This window comes from Lynx rufus, unplaced genomic scaffold (genome assembly GCF_022079265.1).
Source record: "Lynx rufus isolate CCGP_SWC_20201006 ecotype Redwood Valley unplaced genomic scaffold, mLynRuf1.p SCAF_40, whole genome shotgun sequence".
Taxonomy (NCBI): Eukaryota; Metazoa; Chordata; class Mammalia; order Carnivora; family Felidae; genus Lynx; species Lynx rufus.
In genome coordinates, this window is record NW_025814857.1 from 291,369 (window position 1) to 315,626 (window position 24,258).

The window sequence follows — 24,258 nt, forward strand, 5'->3', positions numbered from 1 at the left end:
AGAGAGACAGCGTGAGCAAGGGAGGGGCAGAGAGGAAGACCCAGAATCCGAAGCAGGTTCCAGGCTCTGAGCTGTCAGCACAGAACCCGACACGGGGCTCAAACTCACAAACTGTGAGATTGTGACCTGAGCCAAAGTCGGTCGCTCAACTGACTGAGCCACCCAGGTGCTCCCAAGATGTTCATTTTAAGGTATAAATATTTTATCTAGCTACGTGGATCTACAGACATATTTACAACTGGCCTCTATGCCCTTCGTCTGTGCTCTGAAGCCTTCCTATGCATTGCTGCCAGACCAATCTTCAAACCCACTTTCTGGTCCCCACTGCTCCAGTCTTTCTGTATGACATCACCCCAGATAAGCCACTCACTTCCTACAGGGCTCGACGGTCCTCTAGGATCCTGGAAACCCAAATTCAAATCAACCAACCAATGTTTAGGCTCCAGGAAGCAAGACTTTCAATAGCCATGATGGGAGCTTCAGATTTGGGGTCATTGCTCTCCTCCCAACCTGTATCTTTCTGTGAGAGGTGTCCAAAAAGAAAGAGGCAATCTTAGATATTCCATTGGCAACTTTTTTGTTTTTAGCTGTTATCTGTGTGTGTGTGTATGTGCACGCGTGTGCATGCACATGAATGAGGGTAATCGTGTGTGGTTGTGCATGTGAATATATATGTAGCTATATGTGAGTGTGCATGTCTCTGTGTATATATCCATTTAGTGCTGAGGGTGAGTATCCATGTATGTGTGACTATGTCTCTGTGGGTGTGTATGTATAGGAGGCTATATTTGTATGTTGTGTGTATAGAAAATAAGAGACATGGCAAGCTGGACCGATCTAGACAGTCCCTGGGGCTCCCTTTGTACCTCTCTCCTTGGCCAATCCTCTCACCCCTATAACAATCTCTTTTCCTGGAGTGGGTAGGAGGAGGGATTTCTGGACTCCAAATCCAAGGCTGTCCAAAGATGCAGGATGGGTTATTACAGTGCCCCTAAAAGGGACCACTCCTACTGGCCATGCCTGCAGGCCTTTCCCAAGCACCTTTAGTTCTCTGCATCCAGTGCTACAGCTGATCCCCTGGGATATGTCTTCACATCACCCACCTGCTTTTGGCTGTCTTCAGCCCCCACACATGTTGGGCGTACAATGTGATTGCAATAAGGGAATAAGTTATAAAGGCTATATACAACTCCCTCTCCAGTTCTTTAGCTGTCCCCATCCATTGTCCACATATTTCTGTTCTTAATGCATCTTCAAGGAACCCCCCTCAATCTCTGTCTTTGTTATGCAAACATTCGTTTCAGGACAAAGCAAAATGCTCTGCACTCCCAGCTTATCTCACATTTGAGCACTTCCTACCTCAAGGCACTAAACTGTCACTTCCTGGGACTACATTCACTTCTCTTATGTCTTCTGTCCAGGCGACAGCACAGATGGGTGGAGGGAGAAGGAGAAGAATGGATGGGGGCCGGGAGACACTGCTCCCTGGAACAAGGAACTGGAACGAAACAGTTAACCAGCCCGGCCAAATAAGGCCCCCCACATATGTGGAGGCCAAAGGAATTATGGTGGTTCCAGAAGAGCCACCAACAGGAAATAAATATGCTTTCAGGTGTATTTCCTTTCACACTCATTCAAATCAGATAAAGTAACATAGGTATGCACATATGCTGTCATATACACACAGCACATACCCATGTGTGTACACACAAGCACACACACTCTTTCCTAGGGGTATGCACACACATACACGCATCCACATGTTGTTATATATACACTCTTATACACATCAATATAGATTTACACTGATATACATAGAGCTGTACAGCTTCTCAAATGGTTGTATGTGCACACAAAATTGTTTTCATGCACACATACACTCAGCTATACACAGAAACACAAACACAGAAACACAGTTAAAAGGGTAGGTGGCTGAGGGGCTACGGGAGAGGCTGCCTGGGGAGGAAGGAGAAACACAGGCTGAGTGCTTGGCAAATCTTGTTCCCTGTGGCCTCTATTCATGAGGTGGAGCTGCTAAGAAAGTTGGAGTGCAGGCTACTTTCTATTTCCCTTAGGAGCCCCACTGGGTGAGCAGTGCTCATGTTCCATGCGCTCAGTTCACACTCATTGGCTGGTCACTGGCCACTTCCAGCAGAGATGTTCCAGGTGCTATCAAATGAGGTCTGGTGCCTGGCAGATAAGCAGAACCTAATGGAGCACCCCCATTTGTAAAGGGGCAAGGGGAAAGGGGAACACTTCAGTTGAGAGAGTTAAAAGGACAAGAAGAAGGAAGAGCAAGTGGAGTGGATCTACCACTCACTGGCTGCATGTCCTCAAGCATGATACATAAGCTCCACTTGTTCCCCTTGGAACACTGAAGACAATGTGCTTTTCCTTCCTGCCTCACTGGGCTCCTGTGAGGGTGTGACACTGTGATGGGTCAGTGAGCTTGTTGACACTTGCTGTGCACTAGACAAATAAGATTACTATATAGAGATTCACGACAATTGTTCATTTGCTGTTCTAGACCAGAGGATGAAATAGCAAGCCAGAAATGTCCTGACCCTAGTCTTCATTTATCAAGTGCTTTCTCTGTAACTAGTGATCACGTCAGCATCTGACCTAGGTGTACTCAGGCTGTGTTGTCAAGCGCTATGAAGCAGAATATAGACAAGAGAAGTTCCAATCCCTCCAAAGATGCTAGTTATATCTGGGTAATCTCCAAGTTGACCTCATCACCCCCTGTAAGCTCCTCCTGGAAACATGATCTCTCACTCTGACATCTCACTCAGTACCCCTACCCACTCATATTCCACTCCCAACCTCATGCCACAATGCCACACTCAAAATACAACAGAAAAAATAGTGGGGAAGAGGCACTTTCAAAGTTTCCCAAGTTCCCTAGTGCCATCCCCTTGCACTTTAAAGCCATGGCTAGCCCTTCCCCTGTGTACCTCTGTTCAACCCAGCTTGACTTTGTCCTGTAAAACCTTAATCAGGGGGTGAGCAAGACCATAATCCCTAGGAGGGAAAAACAGAAGAAAAAAAGTAATGAAAAAGAAAATTCAACACCTCGGGGGGACAGAAAAACACCTAGAAATGTTTATGCATAGGGCTTGGATGCTTCCTCCATCCCCCACAACCTGGCTCTGTCCTCTGAACATTTCTAGGGGCGTTTCTGTGCTTAATAGATGGTAGAAGTCTTTGGAAAGGTGATAGTCTTCTAGCAGAAAAGGGAAATCAGTGTACTATTTACCTCCAACTCCTCCTCAATACCTTTCCTTCCAGTCAGAACGCATCCTTTCCAACCACTCACCACCTCATGTTTACAAAGAGAAAGGTAGAACTGATTCAACTTCCCAAATAACCACAAAGTAAAATGAACAAAGAAAAGAAGGCAGAGTAGAATCAAGTGGAACCATGAAAAGAGCACTATGGGACTAATTGATATGATACACCCAGTAAACAATGTTGAACACCACAAAGGCAAGAGGGAAGAGGATCCGGGACCACCTGTCGACCTTAGGGACATAGTCAGGGTGAAAGAGCTTGGAGGACAACCCTTCACTGAAGGAGCACCCAGGACTCGGGGGGCAACTGTCATCAGACTCTGAGTTACTATCCTTGCCTTGGTCAAAGCCCATGAAATCATCAACATTAAGGCTCCAGGTGCTGTCAAGATCACACTCGAGTTGCTTCTCAAGGTCAAGGTAGCCGCTCTCAACTTTGATGTCATCAGGCAAGCTACGGATCTCATCAAGGTTGCTACGGATCTCATTAAGGTTGCTACGGATCTCATCAAGGCTATAGCTTGCCTCTTGCACACACCTGTGGCTGTGGAGAAGCAGATGCCTCCCACTAGGGCCACAGCCACGACTCTCATCTGAGCTCGAGTTCTCTTCAGGGTCTTCTGGGTCATGGGTCTCAGCATGGCCATGAGCCTCCACACGGTTGCGGATTTCAGTAGGAATAACACTGTCATCAATCTCAAAACCATTAAAGCGAACGCCATAGCTGTGCAGGGCCTGCTCTGAGGTGGAGGGGAGATCGCTCAGGCTTTCTCTAGAGGCCATCCAGGCCTGCTCTGAGAGAGAAGATAGTGAGCTGAGGCTTTCTGAGGTGGCCAGTGGGGCCTGCTCTGGGATGGAGGTCAAAGAGCTGAGGCTTTCGAGGCTTGCCAGACAGGCCTGTACTGGTGTGGAGAAAGGAGAGCCACTTTCATCTTCTATGCTAACCTGGTCATCCTTTAAGGAGATAGTAGGTAGACTTACAAAGTCAGTAGGTTCACATCCTACATGAATAAGCACTGGTGGTGGGGAGGGAGGAGGGAGAGGACTTTCCTCAACAGCAATTGCAATGTGATTGTTGATCTCTTCCACTGACAGAATCATCTCTTCCTGGGATCTCCGGCGTGCAAGGGGCTGAGGAACAAGACCAAAAGTCTGTTAGCATGTAAGGGAAATCTATGGTGGCTGCCAAGCCTGTGTCTCCCTGGGGCAGCTGCTCCCTCTGGAGTGCTGTGTGGTGGATGGAGGCAAGGGCTCCTCAGGCAATGTGGCTGGGCTCCCTGTGAAGGAGGGGGTACTGCTGGACATTAATGTACTGCCAGCAACAAAAGTCTCAGCATGGATTTGGGAACTGAAAGAGCAAAGGAAGGAGCGGTAGACCAACACCTCTGCTGCCTATCTTTTCCTTTCAGCCTGCCTGTGTTCCTCTTCCCTCTGGTTCCATCACCTGCCCTTGGAAAGTATGCTAAGTGGACTGGATTTGAAGTCAAAAGGTCTGGGAAAATCTAGTTCTGCCACTTACTGCTTTGTGACTTTAGGACAATGATTTGACCTGTAAAGGAGTGATGATAAATTGTTCTATTTGTTATCTGGTGTGTGTGTGTCTGTGTGTGTGTCTGTGTGTGTGTTTGAGCACACACACACACACATGTGCTGTGTGAGGCTAAAAGGAGCTAAGAAATGTGAAAGGGTCAAGTGCTAAACTTAGGTTTTAATATGTGCCCAATCCCTAATCAGGGAAAGCTGATTGTCAGTCAAAAAGCCAAACCTGCAGCATCAATTCTTGGTAGCGGTAGCGGGCCATGACTCTTCGGGCTCTCCTGTGTCGCCTGAGTCTGCGCCGGGATCCACCTCGGCTGTAGAAAAGATAGTTGATGTAGACATATTCCAGCAAGGACAGGAACACGAAGAAGAAGCATACGACCATGTAGATGTCAATGGCCTTAATACAGGAAATTTGGGGGAGTTTATCCCGCAGATGTGAGTTGATGGCATTCAGGATGAGCATTGAAGTCAGACCTGTAAAGAACATGGCAGGGTTAGGATCCTCAGGTGGCTGAAGTTCTTGGCAAGCCATCAGGTCCACATCCCACAGGAAGGGAGCAACGATCATCTCTGGGATAAGGAGGACTCTCAGCAAAATATCTTCAACTCCCTAGGCCTGGGGACTTTGCTCAGGTGCTCTCTTTGCTCCTCCCTGCCCTCCCAGCTTTACACCCAGTCATGCTTTGATGATTCAGTGACTTCTCATTGTTCTTAGGGTCAAGTCCAAAATCTCCAGCCATGGTTTCACAGTGACTTACATCTCCAATCTCTTTTGCCTTCCAACACATGGGCTTTCCTTTAGATCACATCCCTCAAAAAGGTTTGTGAGCCCTTAAAATATTACACAAATGTTAAAGGCTTAGTCCAACATGTGCTCCTAAAGAAGGAGGCTGAGGAGTCTGCCCCAAATATGGTGATGGAAAATCAGACCTGGATGTGGGGCACACTGGGACCAGATAAACTTGGGAGCTGATCTCTTAGGCCCCTCCTTGGTACTGCTCAAAACCCTCTTGTTTTCCCCATTGCTTGGACATGAAGTTCTAACTGCTAAAATTGGGATCTCAAGGTCTTTCCAATTCAACCCTCCTGTCTTTCTGCTATTCTCCCTATTTCCCCAGCTCTTGCCCCAGGCCCTCTCTGATCTAGTCCCCTCTTAGGGCCCCTGTGCCTTTTAATAGCAATTTCCTGTTTTAGTGAATGACAAGTCTTATGCCTCTGCCTCCCACAAATCTTGAAAACCCAGTTTGAGCAACATTTTCTTGGTGTAGTTTTAGACAACAAGACCTGGGTCATTTCCTCCTCTAGAATCTCCTAGCATCTGTTGCTTCTCGGCCTTTTGGCTAAGATCAAGTGTAGAATCTCCTAGCATCTATCTTAGCATTCCATTAGACACTCATTGAGGGCAAGCTTCTCTGGAAGTCCTCTGATGCCTAGTAGGACATTTTGCTATGTTGCTCAATCTATGTTTATTGTATTAAATTTCTACACATCTTTTAAAAAAATTTTTTAATGTTTATTTTTGAGAGAGAGAGAGACAGAGTGCAAGTGGGGGAGGGGCAGAGAGATACAGAATCTGAAGCAGGCTCTAAGCTTTGAGCTGTCAGCACAGAGCCCGATGTGGGGCTCCAACTCACAGACTGTGAGATCATGACCTGAGCCGAAGTCGGACGCTTAACCGATTGAGCCACCCAGGCACCCCTGCTGTATTACATTTCTGATCTAAATTTATGACCTGTTCATTTATGTATCCAGCAAATAATGAATTCTAATACTTTGGGCCCAACATATCAAGATCCTATCCCTGTTGTTTTTTCACACTTGTCTCCAACATCAGTGTCTCTGCTAGGGATTGGCTGAGGACCTGTATAAATGCCTGTTGGGCAGGCACCATATTGCTTCCTTGCCTGTGCAGTCACATACCACTCCAGGTATTCCTTTCTTATTGTCAACTTTTTTTCTGAGCAAGATGATCCAAGTTCCTCCTCGGGATGAGGACAGGACCTACCAACTGTCACCCTGGCTGCAGAGGATTCATAGTTCATCCAAAACGATATCCAAGAGACAACAGTGGTGAGAACAGTAGGCCAATAGATCTGTACAAGGTAGCTGGTGACTTCCCTCTGGACCAGGAACCTCAGTATCAGACGTACATAGGAACCTGGCAAGGAGACATACTGGTATTAGGGTGGCAGGGCTGAGGGGATTTTCAGGGTGAAGTACAGGATGGAGGAGGGGAATCTGATGGGCAGTTCAGCCTCTAATATTCCAGCCTGGGCAGTTTGTAAATCTGACCCTATTTGCTGCCTTAAGGCCAGTGACAGTGGCATGTAAGTAGGCCCATATGGCATAGTGAGTCTGTTCTCTCCTCCTTCCTTCCTCACTTGCTTCATGTCAACTGGAGTTTTGAAATGGGAGATACAGGATATTTCAAAGCTGCAAACAGATGGAGGGGGAGAGGCTGGCTTTAAGAGGAGACCTATTTTTATCAGCAAAAGCATGAACCTTTTATACCTGTAGAGTGTCAAACCCAGCCAAGTGCTTCCACATCCATTTCCTCATTTTGAAGGGGGTTTTGGAAGGTGTACAGAGCCAGAAGGAAATAGGACAGGAGTGCAGAGGTCAAGGGCAGAGAGATGTCCAGGAGTTTACCAGGGTACAAAAGAGAGAAGAAATAGGAGAGAATATCAGACCCACCTGTGTAAAAGAACACCTCTTTGCTAGCCATTGTTTTCCCCAGGAAGCTGAACTGAGGAATGTGCAGCTTCTCAGTCCCCTGGATGGCATTCCCATTGCCTTCCCAGTATAATACAATGTCTTCAACCGTGTAGCCATCTGGGAGAGGGAAAGAAGCAGGTCGGTCTGAGAAAGCAGGCATAGGCAGATTTTACACCAGAGCAGTCTGTGGAACCCAAAGAATGGTTGGAACCTGCACATTTGGGGCACCTTTGTGGTTTTCTGAGTCTGAGCACAGAAGAGGGGGGAACTTGGAAAGGGAATTCTCACTTTGGAATTTCTCAGCCAGGAAAGAAAGCAAACAGATGTGCTCCTGCACACTAGCTTGTACACAACTTCCCAATAGCAAGGTACAATTTCCTCATGGGACTATTTACACATTAAAGTCCACCTTCTCCCAGATACTCTGTATATACCTCTGTCTGTCTGTCTACTGAGGAGAGAATGGGGAGGGATGGAGTAGGGGAAATATGCTATCCCTCTCACTCTCTACTCTGCTTTTGGTTTCTGGATAACCATAACCCCAAGTAGAAATGAGGGGCCTTGGAGGACATACGTACAGCTCTCTACTTCCAGCTTGCAGGTCTGCTTGTCCAGGGGGAATTTTTGCAGATTTAGGGAACAAGCTGCTGTGGTGGTAAGTCTGCAAAGGAAAAGCAGAAGGAAGGGAAAAGCGAATCAAGTTCAGGCAAAGAACCATTCCTGAGAAGGCTGCAGGGGTGTGCAGGAGAGAGGTACTCCAAGTGCTGACCCACCTAACATCTTCCCATACTGCCTACACTAGAACTGGGTCCTCCTCTCCCTCTAGTGTTTCTTTCCTTCTTTTCCCTCTTCCTTTCCTTCCTTTCTCTCTAGAGGAAAGCTAAGTTGCACTTGTGGAGGGAGGAGAGAGGGAATGTATATGCCAACAAGTCTGGCAGGGCTTAAAGAACAGGTGTGTGGCATGTCAGGAAGTCTCAGGGCATCAGAATGGGAAGGGCTCTTGAGGAAACTGGATGGAGAGACAGAAAGTGGAGTTTCTTGCTGAAGAAGGAGCAAGGCTACATTGGAGCAGCTGATGTGCCAGATCCCATGTGGAGTGCCCGTATGTGTTGTGCAGGCATGGATGTGAGCTGTAGCCCAGGCCCACCTTTGGCTAGGAGAGGTGCTCCCATAGCACTCTCATCTCTGCGTATCTGCCTAAGTACATGGACCACTGGAGCTGAGCAAATTGCCAGTAGTAGGTATAAATGGGTAGGAGGTATTAACATATCTAAGGTGGGTCATGCAGTGTTGGGCAGGGGCTTCAAGTTGCCAGGTGGTGCGTCTGTGGGAGGAATCTGAGGAAGGATCTTGGAGGAGCTAGGGAAGTGGGAGGAATGGCCTGTGGGAAAGAGGATAATTACAAACGTTCTCTGCAGCCTCCGCTGGGAGGCTGTCCCCTATCCGTTATCCTGCCCTTCCCAGCTGCTAATCCCAGTGTAGTCCCTTTCAACCCTTTAAGCAATTTCCATTTTGTACACTGGGTAGAGATGTGTGTGCGTTTCTCCTTTCTATGAATCCTCCATGCAGCGTTTATCAGCTGAGGACCCCTTTTAATGAAACAGGTATGACCAGTCATCTGTTCCTTGTAAGTTTTGTTGTTCTTTAACTCTAGCACATTGGGCCATGGAGAAAGAAGGGAGAAACAAAGGGATAGAACAGGAGCACCCAAGAGAAAGAGAGATTCAGAGACAGGGGCTGAACCCTGGCACAACTACCTTTTGGAAAAATTTTCTGAGCTACATTTATCTCTTATGCTCGTCTTAAGTGATAGTTTATAAGAGATGATGCTGTGGGGAGAGCCTTGGTGACCACATACTGTGCTATAAATAAGCCAGTGAGGATTTCCAGCATGTGCACATCCTATGTGTACAGAACCATGGACAATAGACATATATTGCACACCGTGGGCTCCCCTGCATGATGCAAATATGACCAATGGCAGAGATTGGTCCCCTTCCCTCATTACATATGGGCTTCAGCATTCATTTGTCTCCCTCCCTCACTGCATGGAAGAGAAAAGAAACAAAGATAAATAACAGAATGTATAGAATGCTAAAGTGGAGGGAGAGCTCTTTGAGTTGAGATAATCAAGGAGGATTTCTTGACAAAGAGAGCATTTAAGTTAGGGATTGAAAGATGGGCAAGGTGTGGGGACAGGACAGCCAAGGATGGTTGTGGAAAGCTCTGAAGGTTTCACTTTGACTACTGGGTAGGATGAGTGAGGGGGCAGCACAAGACAGATGTGGAAAGCCGTGGGCTCCTTTGTGTGTCTCTTACAGTGTGTTTATGGGATACTCATTTGGAAGAAGGAAGCCTGTGAGGATGGTCCTCAAGTGCCTGGGGAAACTCACCGGATGCCATACCGCACTGTTCCATCTGGATGAAGCTGAAACACACGATTTTCCACAGTCACATCATGCACAAAAGCATCCTTGCTATTTAAAAAGTAGCAGTCAGGGACCCACAACTTCTCTAGCATCCGATAGTCCAGGGTCAAGTTCAGGTTGGTTTCATAGTATGCTAAACGTGGATCTTTCCAGGTCTGATGAAAAAACATTGTGATCGTATAGTCCTGGGGAGAGAAAGGTGAATCCCAGCTGTAAGTGAGGTTGTGCTCCTCTCCATCCTCACAGTGTGTGTGTGTGCATGAAGGTGTATGAAATATATCACAAATATAGATGAGTACTGAAATATGTAAGAATGTTAAATGTTAAAAATGAACTTCAAAAAAAAAGAATAACTGAAATTCATGTAATTAAAATCCAGGTTAAGAAATGAAACATTACCAATAACTTTAAGTTTCAATGTGTTCCTTCTAGAACATATTCCCCACACCTACCTCCCAGCAGTATCCATTATCTTAGATCTTAATGATAATAGTTCTGTTGCTGTTTGTTAGAATTCTGTTGTCTATGTGTGTATTTCTAGGAAACATTGCTTGGACCCATTTAAAAAAATTTTTTTTTTCCAATTGGAATTACACTGTATGTATTATATTTGTGAGATTCATTCAAGTTGATGTCTGTTAATAAAATTTGTTCATATGAATATACTACATATACACCACTGTGTGAACACATGATACATACCCAAATCAACATGAAATAAGAATTATGAAGTGAAAGTTCAAGTTTACACCCACACTGAGGACAGATGAGATTTCTCAATGCTCCTGCCTGGCCAGCTCCTGCCTGGTATGGTCTGACTTTTGACTTTTGCCAATCTGGTGGGTATGTGATGGATTCTTGCTCTGGTCTTAGTTTGCACTTCACTGACTAATAATAAAGTCAAGTATGTTTTCACATATTTGCTACTTGGTTTTCTTCACAAATTTTCTAATCATTTTTTCTTTTTTAAATGTTGATTTATTTTTGAGAGAGAGAGAGAGGAGAGAGAGAGAGAGAAAGAACACACACGTGAGCGGGGGAGGGACAGAGAGAGAGAGGGGACAGAGATGGGGAGAGATGTGCAACTCAAACCCATGAACCAGGAATGGTGGCCTGAGCTGAATCAGGTGCTCAACCAACTGAGCCACCCAGGCACTCCTCTAGTCATTTTTCTATCATTTTCAAAATATTCTTATTAATTCACAGGAATTATGTATACTTTCAATATCAGTTCTTTGTGTTGCAGATATCTCAGTCCACTCTGACTTATCCTTTTATACTTGTTATACTGGTTTTGTCTGTTTTGCAAAACAGAAGTTCCAGAAGTTTTGGCTAGATAGAATTTAAAATAGTTGAAATTACCAGTATTTATTTTTATGGTTTTATGCTTTCTGCTTTCTATGTCTTTTTATTTATTTTTTTTAAAAGGGCTGTGTAACTTTTTTTAAAAAAACTTTATTTTTGAGAGAGAGAGCATGTGTGAGCAGGGGAGGGGCAAAGAGAGAGGATACAGAGAATCCCAAGCACTGTGCTATAAGCACAGACTCAGATGCAGGGCTCAAACTCAGAAACTGCAATATCATGACCTGAGCTGACATCAAGAACTGGGCGCTCAACTGACTGAGCCACCCAGGGGCCCCTCTATGTCTTTTTAAACAAGTCCTACCACAAAGACACAAACACAGTATTCTATATTATCTTTTAAAAACTTCATAAGCCTTTCGCTATTAGGTCTATAATCCATTTGGATTTATTTATTTTTTGTTCCAGTGGCTATAGTTTACAAAATCTACCATGTTCATCTATGTGGGCTCTGTTGTGAGTCAGAACAATTGGAGCTGGCTTATGACTCTGCTCCTTGCCACATGTCCCTTGTCCCCAGGCCCATGGCTGAAGGTGACACACTTACCATAGTCATTTCTGAGATCTGTTCAATACTGGAGACATAGATAGATACTCCCACAGGCACAGGGGCACCTACAAATGGGAAGACACTATTACATGCAGGGTTTGATAAAGCATGCACTCAGGAGCAAGATTGCCTGGGTTTGGACCCCATCTTGACACTTACTAGCTGTGTGACCCTGAATAAGTTTCCTAACCTCCATACTGTTTTCCAGAGTGGCTGATGCTCCTCAAAAAGTTACAAATAGAACTGCCCTATGATCCAGCAACTGCACTACTAGGTATTTACCCAAAGAATACAAAAATACTAATTTGAAGGGATACATGTGCCTCAATGTCTACAGCAGCATTATCTGTAGTAGCCAAACTATGGAAACATCCCAAGTGTCCACTGACTGATAAATGGATAAAGAAGATACAGTATACATACACACCCAAATGTATATATAGGTGCTAAGTCACTTTCTCAAGGCACTGATAGGTTTTTATATCTTAACGTATTTGTCAGAGTTCTTCACTGATGACCCACTTTTTACAGAGGCAAGTATGATGCCAGAATAAATTTTCATATATATATATGAATTGCCATATTAAATGAGATTGTTTATAAAACATAACCACACACACACACACACGCGCGCGCACATGCACGCACACACACACACACACACACAGGAATATTACTCAGCCATAAAAAACGAATGAAATCTTGCCATTTTCAATAACATGGATGGAGCTAGAGAGTACTATGCTAAGCAAAATAAGTCAGTCAGAGAAAGACAAATACCATATGATTTCACCCATATGCGGAATTTAAGAAACAAATGAGCAAAGGGAAAAAAGAGGAATAGAGGAAAACCAAGAAACAGTCTCTTAACTCTAGAGAACACAGTGATGATTACCAGAGAGGAGGGGGAAAATAGGTGATGGGGACTATGGAGTGACTTGTTGAGATGAGCACTGGGTGATGTATAGAAATGTTGAATCACTAGATTGTACACCTGAAACTAATATTACACTGTATGTTAACTATACTGGAATTTAAATAAAAATTACCAAAAAAAAGGTTACCTAATCTCTCTGAGTGCAAGTTTCCTCATGGGTAAAATAGGGATAATGATAGCACTGATCTCATAATTAACACAAGCTAAGCTCTTACAGCTGGGCCTCGCCTATGATATGATGAAGGGAAGGGGTCATGGTAAGATAAAGAGAAAATACGGAGATGAAGCACTCTTTTTCCAAATGGTTTTCTGATAAAAATTCAAGAGCAATGAGCCCAAAAACAGAGCTAAGATTTGTGGTGTGTATGAACATATTTGTGTGAGTGCATGTGAGTGTGTCCATATGTGAGTTAGTATGTGTCTTTGTGTGAATGAATGTGTGAGTTGTGCACATGAGTGTATGTGAGCATATTCACATACATGAGCAAATCTGTGATTGTGTTCACGTGCAGGTGACTATGCCAGTGTATATACACGAGAGTATTGAGGATGTCTGCCTGTAAGCCATTTGTGTGCTCAAGTGTGTTGTGTGTCAGTAAATGTGTGTTCATATGCAAATGAATTTGTATTTGTGTGTTTGAGTGTGCAACTATGAGTGAGTGAATGTGTGACTGTATGAGTGTATGTGAGCTTGTTAATGTGCAAGGGAATGTGTGAACATGGGTGTATTTGTGAACTTACTTGTGTGTGTAAATGTGTGAGTATATGTATGTGAGCATGTCCATGCCTATAAGTGAATTTGTGTGTTCATGTGTGAGTGAATGCATGAGCATGTTTGTATGCTTGTATATACTGCATGTAAGTAAGTGTGTAAGCACATGCAAGCATGTAGGCAGGTTGATGTGTGGGAGTGTATGAATGTGCTCATGTGCAAGTGAATGTGTGAACATGTATGTATTTGTGTGTGTGAGCAAATTTCTATGTTCATATATGTTAGCATGTTAATGTATGAGTACATTCATGTGTGTGAGTGAATTGGTGTTTTCATGTATGTGAGCATGTTTGTGTGTGAGTAAATGTGTGAACATGTACGTGAGTGGATGTGACCATGTCTGCATGTATAAATATTGAAATATTCAAGTGTTTTGTGGGAGTAAATGTGTGAGTATGTCTATAAATATGAGTGCATTCATATGTAAGTGTGGGTGAATGTGTGAGTCTATGTGTGTTTGTGAGGTAGCAAATATGTGAACGTGTATGTATTGAAGTGTATTGTGTGGGAGTAAACATGTGGGTTGCCTGAGTCTGTTCACATGTGAATGTATTTGTATTTATATGTGAATATAATGTATTCATAAGCATGTCCATGTGTGAGTAAATGCATGCTCATGTTTGTATGTTAAAGTTGTGTTTACATGAGTGTATGTGAATGTTTGTGTGTTGGATGGATGTGTCTGTGTGTATGAATATGCTCATGTGTCAGTCTGTGTGTGGGCATGTTAAGTGCATGTGTGAGGGAATGTGTAATTGAATGTGTTTGTGTGAGTGAATGTTTAGGAAGGTAAGTGAACTTCTGAGTGTGTGACTGTATGTGTCTGTGTCATTGTGCATGAGCATGCTTGTGTAATATGTGAGTTGTTTGCATATGTGACCTTATTTGTATGCAAGTTTTAAGTGTGATTAGTGATCACACTTATATTCTCACACTCATACTTATACATGTGGGGATATGAGTCTATGTAAGCACATTTATGTGCTTGAGTGGATGTGTGAGCATGTTTGTGTGTGATTGAATATGAGCATACATGAGTGTCCTGGTGTGTAATTGAATGTGTGACCATGCTGATGTGCAAGTGAATCCATGAACATATTCACATATGTTAGTGTGTCATTGTTCAGGTATAAGTGAATGTGTGAATATATCTGTGCATGTGGATATGGATGTGCCTTAATGTGTGAGCCTGTTTGTGTGAATTGGTAAATATGTGAGCATATTCATGTGTATAAGCAGCTCATGTGTGGGTGAATGCATGAGCCTGTTTGCATGCAATCATGTTAATGTGCATGTGTAAGCACGTGCACATCAGTGTATGCAAGCATTTTTTGTATGTGGACGAATAAGAGTTATTTATGTGTATGGATGAATATCTGAACATGTTAATGTGTGTATGTCCATGTGCGTGAATATCCAAGCATGTGTGTGTGTGCATGTTTCTATGTGTGTGAGTGAATTTGGCAGTGTCTGAACATGGGAGCATGTTTGTATGCAAGTATGAGTGAATGTGGGAGCAGAGGCATATGAATTTATGTGTGTGAATAAATTTTTGAGTGTGTTTGTGAGAATATGTTCATGTGTGTATGTGAATGTGTAAGCATGTTTTGTATTACACAGATGTGTGCACACGTGTAAATATGTGAGTGCAGGTAAGCATGTATACTGAACTTATGAGTGAATGAACTTGTGAGTTTATTCCTGTGAGTGCATGTGTGAGGATGTCTGTGTATGTTGATATGTGTGTTTGAATGTGTGTCTGTATGAGTGTATTTCTGCCTCCTGCTTTCTTTTTTGGGCCTAGGTGTTAGCACTGCCCATTCAAATGTGATAATGGATGTGAAAATATGTAGTAAACTATAAAGTGCTGTGGAAAAACACTTTTTGCTGTTTCCTATTGGCTCAAAGCTGTCTTCACCTGGCTCCACAGCTAAGCCATTATTCTATATGTATTACACCGCACTGCTGCTATGGGTACATGTGTGACACTTGCAATTTACCTGCTGGCTTCACTGCAGGCTGATGGCCCAGAAGCTGAGCAGAAAAGAGGGAAAAGGCTTATCCTATCCCAATGCTTCAGTGACCTGGGATTGGGCATCAGCATATGAATGGCAGCTGAGAAGTAAATGGGCCTTTCTGAGAGGCCACAGCCCAGACTCCAGAATTTAGGGCTATTGTGAATGATCCCCAGCACTGTATGTAGTGATAGAGGTCTCTAGAAATGTAGTTCTTTATTATAGCTTGTCAGGCTCCTTACATGCCTTTAGAGAGTGGAAAGTGTGTTAAGCAGGCAACTAGTCCTAGAGGGGCCATCCATCCCCTGACACCTCACTCTTGGGTCAGGCTTCTCATCTTACACCATTTTGTGCCAATCAGGCAGCCCCATCCCTTCCAGTGGAATTCTGGGGGACCTGAACCCTAAAGGGCCAAGACATAGCCCTGTGCAAGGGTCAACTGGGAGCTGAAATGTAGTCCATAAGTCCTGGCCTGGGGATGTAGCCTGCAGGAAGGAAACCTGGAACTGTTTTCTAATTTACTCACCTAGAGGGGACACCTTATGAGAGATTAGCCAAGGTATCCCATGGAGGGAAATAAAAAGTTTCCAGATAAGGTGTGTAAATGCTATCTCTGTGGTGATGGCCTCAGCTCCATATTCCTTCCTGATGGGCTCAGGAAGGCAGAGAGGGGTTAACCACTTCCTCCCTCTTGGAAATTTTGCTACCCCAAGTCCTTGTCCTCCCTAGCAGCCATCAGAGTACCAGAGGAAAAGCAGATAAATGGAGGAATGGTGAAGATGTCCCACTCATTCCTTCACTCTGTGCCTACATTGTGCCAGGTGAGGAACTAGGTGAAGTCCTCAGGGACCTGCCTTTTGCAATACTGTAGAATCCCACTTCTCTTGCCCAGAAAGAAGCAGCTTTGTTAACTTCCCCTGGCTCTTCCTTCTCCTCCTCCTCTCAAGGAAGTAATAAGGCTCCCACAGCCTCATTACTGACCCACTGAACCTGACCACAGTTAGGTGAGGCCTCTGCATGTGGGGGGTGTGTATGTGTGTGTGTCTGTCCTTGAATCTCTATATCACTTCAGACACAGAGGGGAATTTGATTCTGTGTCTAGTGGGAAGCATTACAGGGAATCCTGGGTTACCGCAAAGGTGAAACCCTGGACCCAGTGTCTCATTGATTGGCAACCCCCTCCCTGCCCTATATAACAGTCCCAGACTGAGCCTGTAGTGCCTTCTTCTCTCTAAATGCTAGAAGGTCCTACATTGTCCTTGCTCTCCCACCTTCATCTACTGTTTGGTCAAATCAAGGACCCATCTTTCCTCATACACCCCAGGTGTACATGCCTATAAAGCTTAGTGTACTCAGGTTAGGAATCAGGTGTAAACAAATTTGAGTTAGCTCAAAAGACACTGGTGCGGTGCCTTGGAGAGACTGGACCAGCCACACCAGATAATCCCCAGAGGGTGGTCCTTGCCCCGGCTCCCTCCCCCTGATGCTGGATGCTTGCAGGGATGGCGATCTGAAACAGTGGGAAGGGTGTGCTTGGTGTACATGAATGGCTGTTGGGTAGCCTTTGCTGAGAAACACGAAAATGAGGAAAGGAGAAAGTGTAGTAGCTACTCCCTTGACAGCCACCAGTGCTTGGTGCAGCTGTTCAAAAACCAGTGTCACTCAAGAGTGCTGGCTGTGCTCTAGCATCTGAATGTCCACACTGAAAGAGCCTGACTTCTGCCCTCTCCACTCCAGCTTTCTAATGCCCAGTGCACACTCACCTTACTTAGATCCAGGACTGCACCTTCTGTCCTGAGACTCAGAGGGAGCAACACAGCAAAAGCAACACCAGTTAAATGTCCCACTTCCAAAGCCTGGGGCCTTGGTTTTCCAGGTGGCTTTCCCAGCAAATCACAGCACCCCCAGAATTCTGTTACTGGTCTACTACAATGTACACTTCCTAGCTATGGGCCCTTTAGAGTGGAGGCATTGTGTTTTTGGAAGACTTCTATTCATATGTACAAATGTGAATCATTAGCATTCATTAACCCCTTAGAGTAGGTGTCTAGGTCTACCACCTGCAGGAAGTGGAGGGCTTTCTTCCACTCAGCCACTCTGATTTTTAGCTTTCTGTTTCCTTTGAGCTGAAATGTGACTAAGTCTTATTTCGTGACTAACTCCCCTTCCTTTTGTCTGTCCTTGGTCTAGGTTTCTCGGGTGGTCCCTGGAGAATGCTACTCCTTTTCTGTGGGGTTGGACTAGAATGCCTGTCCCCTAAAGCTGTGTGATTGAGCCCAGTCACCCTTTCCAAGGGTGGGGGCTAGGCAGGAATTAGAGGAGAAACTTATATATTGGCTTTGTGTTTCAGTTCCCTTGTCATTTCTCATCTTTGTGCTTGAGGTCTGAGTGCGAGGCTAAGGGTTATATTTGGCAGTTAAATAAAGCCATCAAAACTCTGAGAGGTAATCAGGCTGGATTTATAAAGATCACACCGACTTGAATGTGTTGAATGAAAATGAACTTGGTGGAAGCTAAAGGCTTTGGTAAGGGGTGGCAGAGGTGGAAGTGCCTGGGACCCCGGTGGGTAAAGTAAACTAGACAGAGAAGACCATGCCCTTAGTTTTGAACTAGCTGAATGGGGCAACTGTCCAAAGTGCAAAGAATGTGTGCTCAAGTAGAAGAATGTGTGCCCTCCCCACGAATGTAGCAGAAAACTCTAGTGCACAGTCCATTTCTTAGTTACTGCTTCTCCAGCCACACCCGGGAGTGCACTTCAGGTCGTTATAAGGGAAGGGGCAGAAAGGCCCCTTGCATAAGAAGGCAGAGAAGTGGAAGAGCAGAGCAGAAGGCCTGGGGGTTGGGGCCCTGAAAGTGCTCAGCTGAAGGTCTCCCACAGTCAGGAATGTGGGGTCCGGAGAGGCAAAAGTGTTGAGCCTGGGGAGTGCCATTGGGCAGCAGTACTGAGTGGAGCTGTCTTGTTGCATCCATCTCAACTCTATTCCATGTCACACAAAGGCTTCTAGTATCTGGTTGTGTCTTACCTCCAAAATTTGGCCTCAGACGGACATCATATCTCGACAGCACCCTGTCCAAAATCTTGTGAACCACAGCTTCATTTGCACAATTTTTGCTGAAACAGAGAAATCATCAGTAAATGCTGGTCATCAGTAAATGCCACATTGCTTCTCAGAGGACAAACAGCAAAGAGCACCCCAGATGTCAACTTGTCAGGGCCTTCTTTTCTCCTGTACACATGCAGACATGTACAGTCATACATGTACACGTTTCTCCCCACTCCTCTCCCTCCCTAGAGTGAGTCAGCCAGAAGCGCAGCAGTGACGCAGACTCCTCTTTTCCCCCTCCCCCCCTTCCGCTTTTATCCAGAGAATGGGGCACAAAGACTGGATACTTGTTACCAGGCAGGATTGGGGAGGAGCAGGGCATGACTAGAGGAGACAGTAGGGGAGGTAGAGAAGGGAGGGAATGGGCAAGTTCTGGACCTGGGATAAACACATTACTTCAGCCCCTTAAGAAGGCCCACCTTGCCATCAGCCTGGATGAAGCTTTCCAGGTTGGTGAAAGTCCTTCCAGGGGCACCTGACTGGCTCAGGAAAGGTCATATTCCACCCTCAGTGACCCCCCTGAGCCTCAGCGACATTTCCCCTACCTGGGCTAGGACCAGGCATTTTGTGGTTACATCTATGTAAATCTTGTGTTTATACAACTCTGTTTTTAAGACTTGATATATGGCACATGACAGAGGGAGAGAGAGAGAGAGGGAGGGAGAGAAAGAGAGAGACAGAGAGAGAGAACTCTGCTCATGTAGCAGAGATTTAAGACCCTCACCCAACCAAACTGTTTAGATTTTGGGGGTTCAAGGGCTGTCCTCCAAAAGACATGTATTCTGAGAGCAGACATGTCTATAGCTAAGCATATGCTTCCAGCCTAGACGTGTTTTGAGTGGGCCCATGTTAAGTGGATCCAGCTCAGCCTTGCAGACAGCTGGCCTTTCTAGAAGTCTCTGAGGTTCATCTGATTCACCTACACCTTCGGTAGGGCTCTTTCCAGAAAAGGGGTTTGTGAATGAGAATAGGCCCTGGGCTTCACTACAATTTTTAGGATCTCTGACGCATCCACCAGGGAACGTCAGCCCCTGCAAATCTGTGTGTGTGTGTGTGTGTGTGTGTGTGCGCGCGCGCACATGTGGACGTGTGTGTGTGTGTGTGTGTGTGTGTGTGTGTGTGAGAGAGAGAGAGAGAGAGAGTTCACTAGCGCAGTCTGGTATGTTGGGTTGAGGACACTGCAGGGCTGTCTGCTGGAACCTTGCCCAACTATCCCCCCCACCTTTTTTTCTGAATACATGTTCATTTCTGGTTTGTCATTAAAAAAATCATTTCTAATCATCTTTAATTACAGAATTTCATTTTGCATTACTCCAAAGTGTACACATGCATTATTCCCGAATTAAAGCAATGCATTCCCGCCTGTTTAGTACCACACATTACCCATATGCCAGAGCGCAGGATCCATGGCCACTGCAAACACACATTTCTGTGTGATCTACATGTAAAGACTGACTGTTTAATATCTCTTCAGATATTTGCAGACCCAAACAAACTTGAAATCAAACAGAAAAAAAAAAAAAAAAACCCTGAATCTTCAAATGTTTTCACAGGACTAAGTACAAAAGCACACCCATCTCAGGCCACACAGGCTATACGGTTATGCAGCTACTGATCCCACTGTCTGGGCTCCGATGAGGTTGAGTCAATAATTTCTATCTGCAGCATTGGAAAAGGTCCCTCACCATTCAACACACATACAAACACACGCACGCGCCTCAGGGAACAGATTAAAATCCGGACTCAAACAGGTGTCTGTACTGTCTATGTTTTGTGAGTTGTCCATCACCCTGTACTGCTCCCCCTCCCAGTCCCCAGGTGCCAGTGGAAATGACTCGGAAAACCTGCCCAGTGCCTTAGTCCCGAGGGTGGATGGCAGACCCTGGGTTGAGGGCATGGTTTCCCCCCGCCCCCCGTCCTCCGCCCGTGGCTGCAGTTAGGGCACACGCGGGGCTCTGTCAGGCGCCGCGGTAACAGGTGGGCTGAAGCACAGAGCTCTATCTCTACCGGTCGCCCCCACTTCCATCCCATCTCCCTCCAGGGACAGGACGGGCAGGACCCGCGCGCCATGACTCGGCAGCGAGCTGGGTTCAAGATACCCCAGCCCGCTCCGTCCAAGAGGCCCGAGGTGGCCCGCCGGTCCCTGTCGCCGCCATGCCCAGGCTGGCGGCACCCGCTTACCAGTCGAAGAGGTTCAAGATGACTTCGGGCACAGTGGGGGAGAGCTCGAAGTGGAATTTTGGGGTGGGACTGGGGTCGTTGCCCTCCGCGAGCCAGGTCCTGATGAGTAGCAGGAACACGGTGACTCGCAGCATCCCTCTCATACCCATGACCGCGCAGCTCGGGGCTGGAAGGCGCGAGAGACGGCAGTTCACAGCTGGGGAAAGGGACGGAGTGGAGGCAGTGCGGGGCCAGAGGGAGCTGGGGGTCGCTAGGAGTCTCTAAGGAGACAGTAGCGAGTGTATGGGAAGCAAGGAGCGCGGGGGTTGAGCGGGAGCCCAGAGCCCAGGAGGAGCAGCCCCCAACAGCTCTGCTCGACGCAGCAGCCCCGGGGAGCAACCCGCCGCTGCGAAGTGCGCTCCGTCTGCAACCGCTCCTGTTTGCGACTGGACTCCGAGCCTGGATTCCAGCTGGCTCCGCCCACTCCGACGGCAACACTGACCGAACCAATCCAGTGGGGGCCTGGAGCCGCACAAAAAGGCGCGCGCTGACGCCTCCGCCCTCACACCGCGCGCAGCCCGGCCCCCCCCGCCCCTTCAGGCCTCTGCAGTTGTCCCCCGGCCAGCTTCAGACACAGACAGGGGCGGGGCCAGGCCGGGAGAGGAGGACGGGATCCGGCTGCTGGGGACGGGACACAGATCCTTGACTTTGGGCACCCAGTGGGTCTTGCTCTTCCTATCTGCAAAAATGCAAAGTGTACGTTTCTTTTGGAATAGCGTGTACTCAGAGTTTGTTTGTAGTTGTTGTTTTTGCTGTTTTTTTGCGGTGGCTGGAGTGAGGTGATTTGAATGCCTTGACTGAATTTGCATTCTGAAAGAGCTGGACACATTTGGACATCAGAAAATGTCTGATGCTCATTCCCAAACCCTTGACCCACATAATCCCACGTGCTTTTCTTCTTAGTGGGGTGGAAGGGGATCACAGGTGGGTTTTATGACAGAGCTCTGACCATGCAGGATTGGAAATTGGATTACATCAGGATGGAAATTGGATTCCAGGAGCCCAAGACTTTTCTTAAAGACTTTAGTATCTCAGCGTGCTGTTGATACCAAGTTCAGGTCCCTGGGACAAAGCTCAGGGAAGAGGAAGCGTTCACCAATCTGGATAACCTGGATCACTCTGAGACGTGACTCTGTCCCATAGCCAGGGCATACAGAGTTGAAGTGAGGGTCCAGGGCTGACGCCTTGGAAGGGGAAAGAAAGCAAAGGCCAGTATTTCAGATGTTGAAGGGAGTTAGCCTTTGAAGAGCAGTCCACTTCAATGCTTTTGCATTCTGGCCCCATCACATGGAAAAACCTGAAATTTTGACTAGAGGGCTCTTATTCTTCCTACTACCTCAAACACTGTCCTATGAAACGAAAGGATGTCAGAGGATAAGGAAATTTTGCCACTTAATCCCCTCTGTCTTTCCTATCTTTGACGCATGACAAGTTCAGAAAGACGTCCCTCAAGCCCATGGCCCAGATGGGCAATCAACAAATAGACCTCAGTCGCATTCACAAACACTGAACTTCCTAAGGCATGCCATTGAGAAGGGTTGCAATGAAAATGAAATTCAAGGTCACTCTTGGTTAGCTAGAACGTTCACACAGAAATACGGCCCTCTTCCACTTTCCCTCAGTATTTGGTGAAGTGGGTTGGAATTGCTTGTGCCCAGCAAACCTTCAGTTGCCTGGTTGGCTGAGTGTTTCACACAGCTAAGGGTAATTTAACTCTTTATCCCTGCTTTCTTAACCATTTTAGAATCAAACTTTTAAATAATGTGTCTCATAGTTCCCTGCCTTCTTTTAAGAGCAGAGCACCCTCACACCTTATCCCTTCTTTTCCTTGCCATTGCAGCAAATGCTCTCCTTTCCACATGGGTGCATAAATAAAAAAGGATGGTGGGATCCATATGTCACTATCAGATACAGAAGTGGATCCTATTGTCTAGAGACAATCCTTGGTTGATAAAAATGGAAGAGCCATTCCAGGTCATTTTGTTCAACCATCTGGATTGTAATATAGGGAAACTGAGGCCCAGAGAAGGAAAAGGGATGGCCTGTGGTCAAATAATAGTAGAGGCCCAAACTAGAATCCCTGTTTCCAGGTTTGCCTACTTCCAAATATGTTGTTTTGTTTTGTTTTGTTTTGTTTTGGTGTGATTCAACTTTGACTGGATGTTCAGGCAATCACCAGCAGATGGGAGTAGATTTATTTAGATGCAGGATGTTCACAGCACTCTGGAATCAAATTCCATAGGCAGTCAGTCCCTCAGCTTTCATGGAGAACAAGACTAAAGCTTGAAGTTTTATTCCTAGTTGCCCTTGTGGCTGTGAAGATTGAAAAAAAGTTGATGATGATAAATTCACTTGCAGACTTTACATCCCAGAAAGCCTCCCCAAACTTCTGTTCTCCCTAGAGGTAATGCTTGGTTTAAATTTCTAACTCACAAGACAAATAGCCTGAAAAGCAACAAGAAATACAAAAATGCCACAATAAGTTGTACTAGTTGAATTTTGTTTAGTTAATTTATTACAATGTCCATAAATATACAGATTGAACAGACTTAAACCCGAATATGGGATCGTGGTGTAGGGGAAAGAGCACTGACCTGGAAGTTAGGCCATCTGTGTTGTTCTGGACCCAGGTCTGCCACACAACAGTGAATGTTCCAGTTCGACTGGAGTGGAGGGTAAGTTTAGAGTAAGACAAGAGGTAAGAGAGGTAAAAGGCAAGAGATTAGGCAGAACCTACCATAGTGAACACCATGCGCTCAGTGTACAGTAAATAAACGAAGCAAGAAAGAGAGATTTTCACCTAATTGTATAAAATAAGGAATTTGATGTTTATTTTAGAATCAACATTGAGCTTTTGAAGGGTTTGTGCAAGGAAATGATTCAATGAGAATGGTACCTTGGAAGAATCCCTGGTTACTTTGTGAAGGAGGAATTGGAGGGTAATGAGAGCAGTTAGGAGGGTATTGTATACCCCTGCTTCTGGTAATGTCAGTCTAGGTAATTTGAGCTAACTGTCCCAGTGAAGACAAGTAAATAAACTCGATAAGATATAAGAAGAAAAAGCTAAAAATAATGAGCCTAATCTTTTCAAAATTCCAATGGCATTTTTCATGGAAATAGAAAAAAAATCCTGAAATTTATACAGAACTACAAAAGACCCCAAATAGCTAAAGCAATCCTGAGAAAGAAGAACAAAAGTGGAGGCATCATAATTCCTGATTTTTAAACTTTAGTACAAAGATATAGCAATTGAAACAGTATTATTGGTATTAAAAACAGATACATACAGGAGTGCCTGGGTGGCTCAGTCGGTTAAGCATCT

General features: G+C 45.5%; 1 protein-coding gene and 1 pseudogene across 1 annotated transcript; one reads left to right on the forward strand and one right to left on the reverse strand.

Annotated features, from left to right (window-relative positions):
- Positions 1-131: 131 nt before the first annotated feature.
- On the reverse strand, positions 132-21,069 carry GABRQ (gamma-aminobutyric acid type A receptor subunit theta). The gene is made up of 9 exons (XM_047097753.1): positions 20,898-21,069; positions 18,636-18,724; positions 11,886-11,953; positions 9,941-10,161; positions 8,126-8,208; positions 7,527-7,664; positions 6,838-6,990; positions 5,056-5,306; positions 132-4,421 (listed from the first exon to the last, which is right to left on the reverse strand). The coding sequence occupies exons 1-9, from the start codon at positions 21,044-21,046 to the stop codon at positions 3,441-3,443; spliced, it is 2,133 nt and encodes a 710-aa protein (XP_046953709.1). The 5' UTR covers positions 21,047-21,069; the 3' UTR covers positions 132-3,440.
- Positions 6,153-6,317, forward strand: LOC124525397 (uncharacterized; annotated as a pseudogene).
- Positions 21,070-24,258: the final 3,189 nt, after the last annotated feature.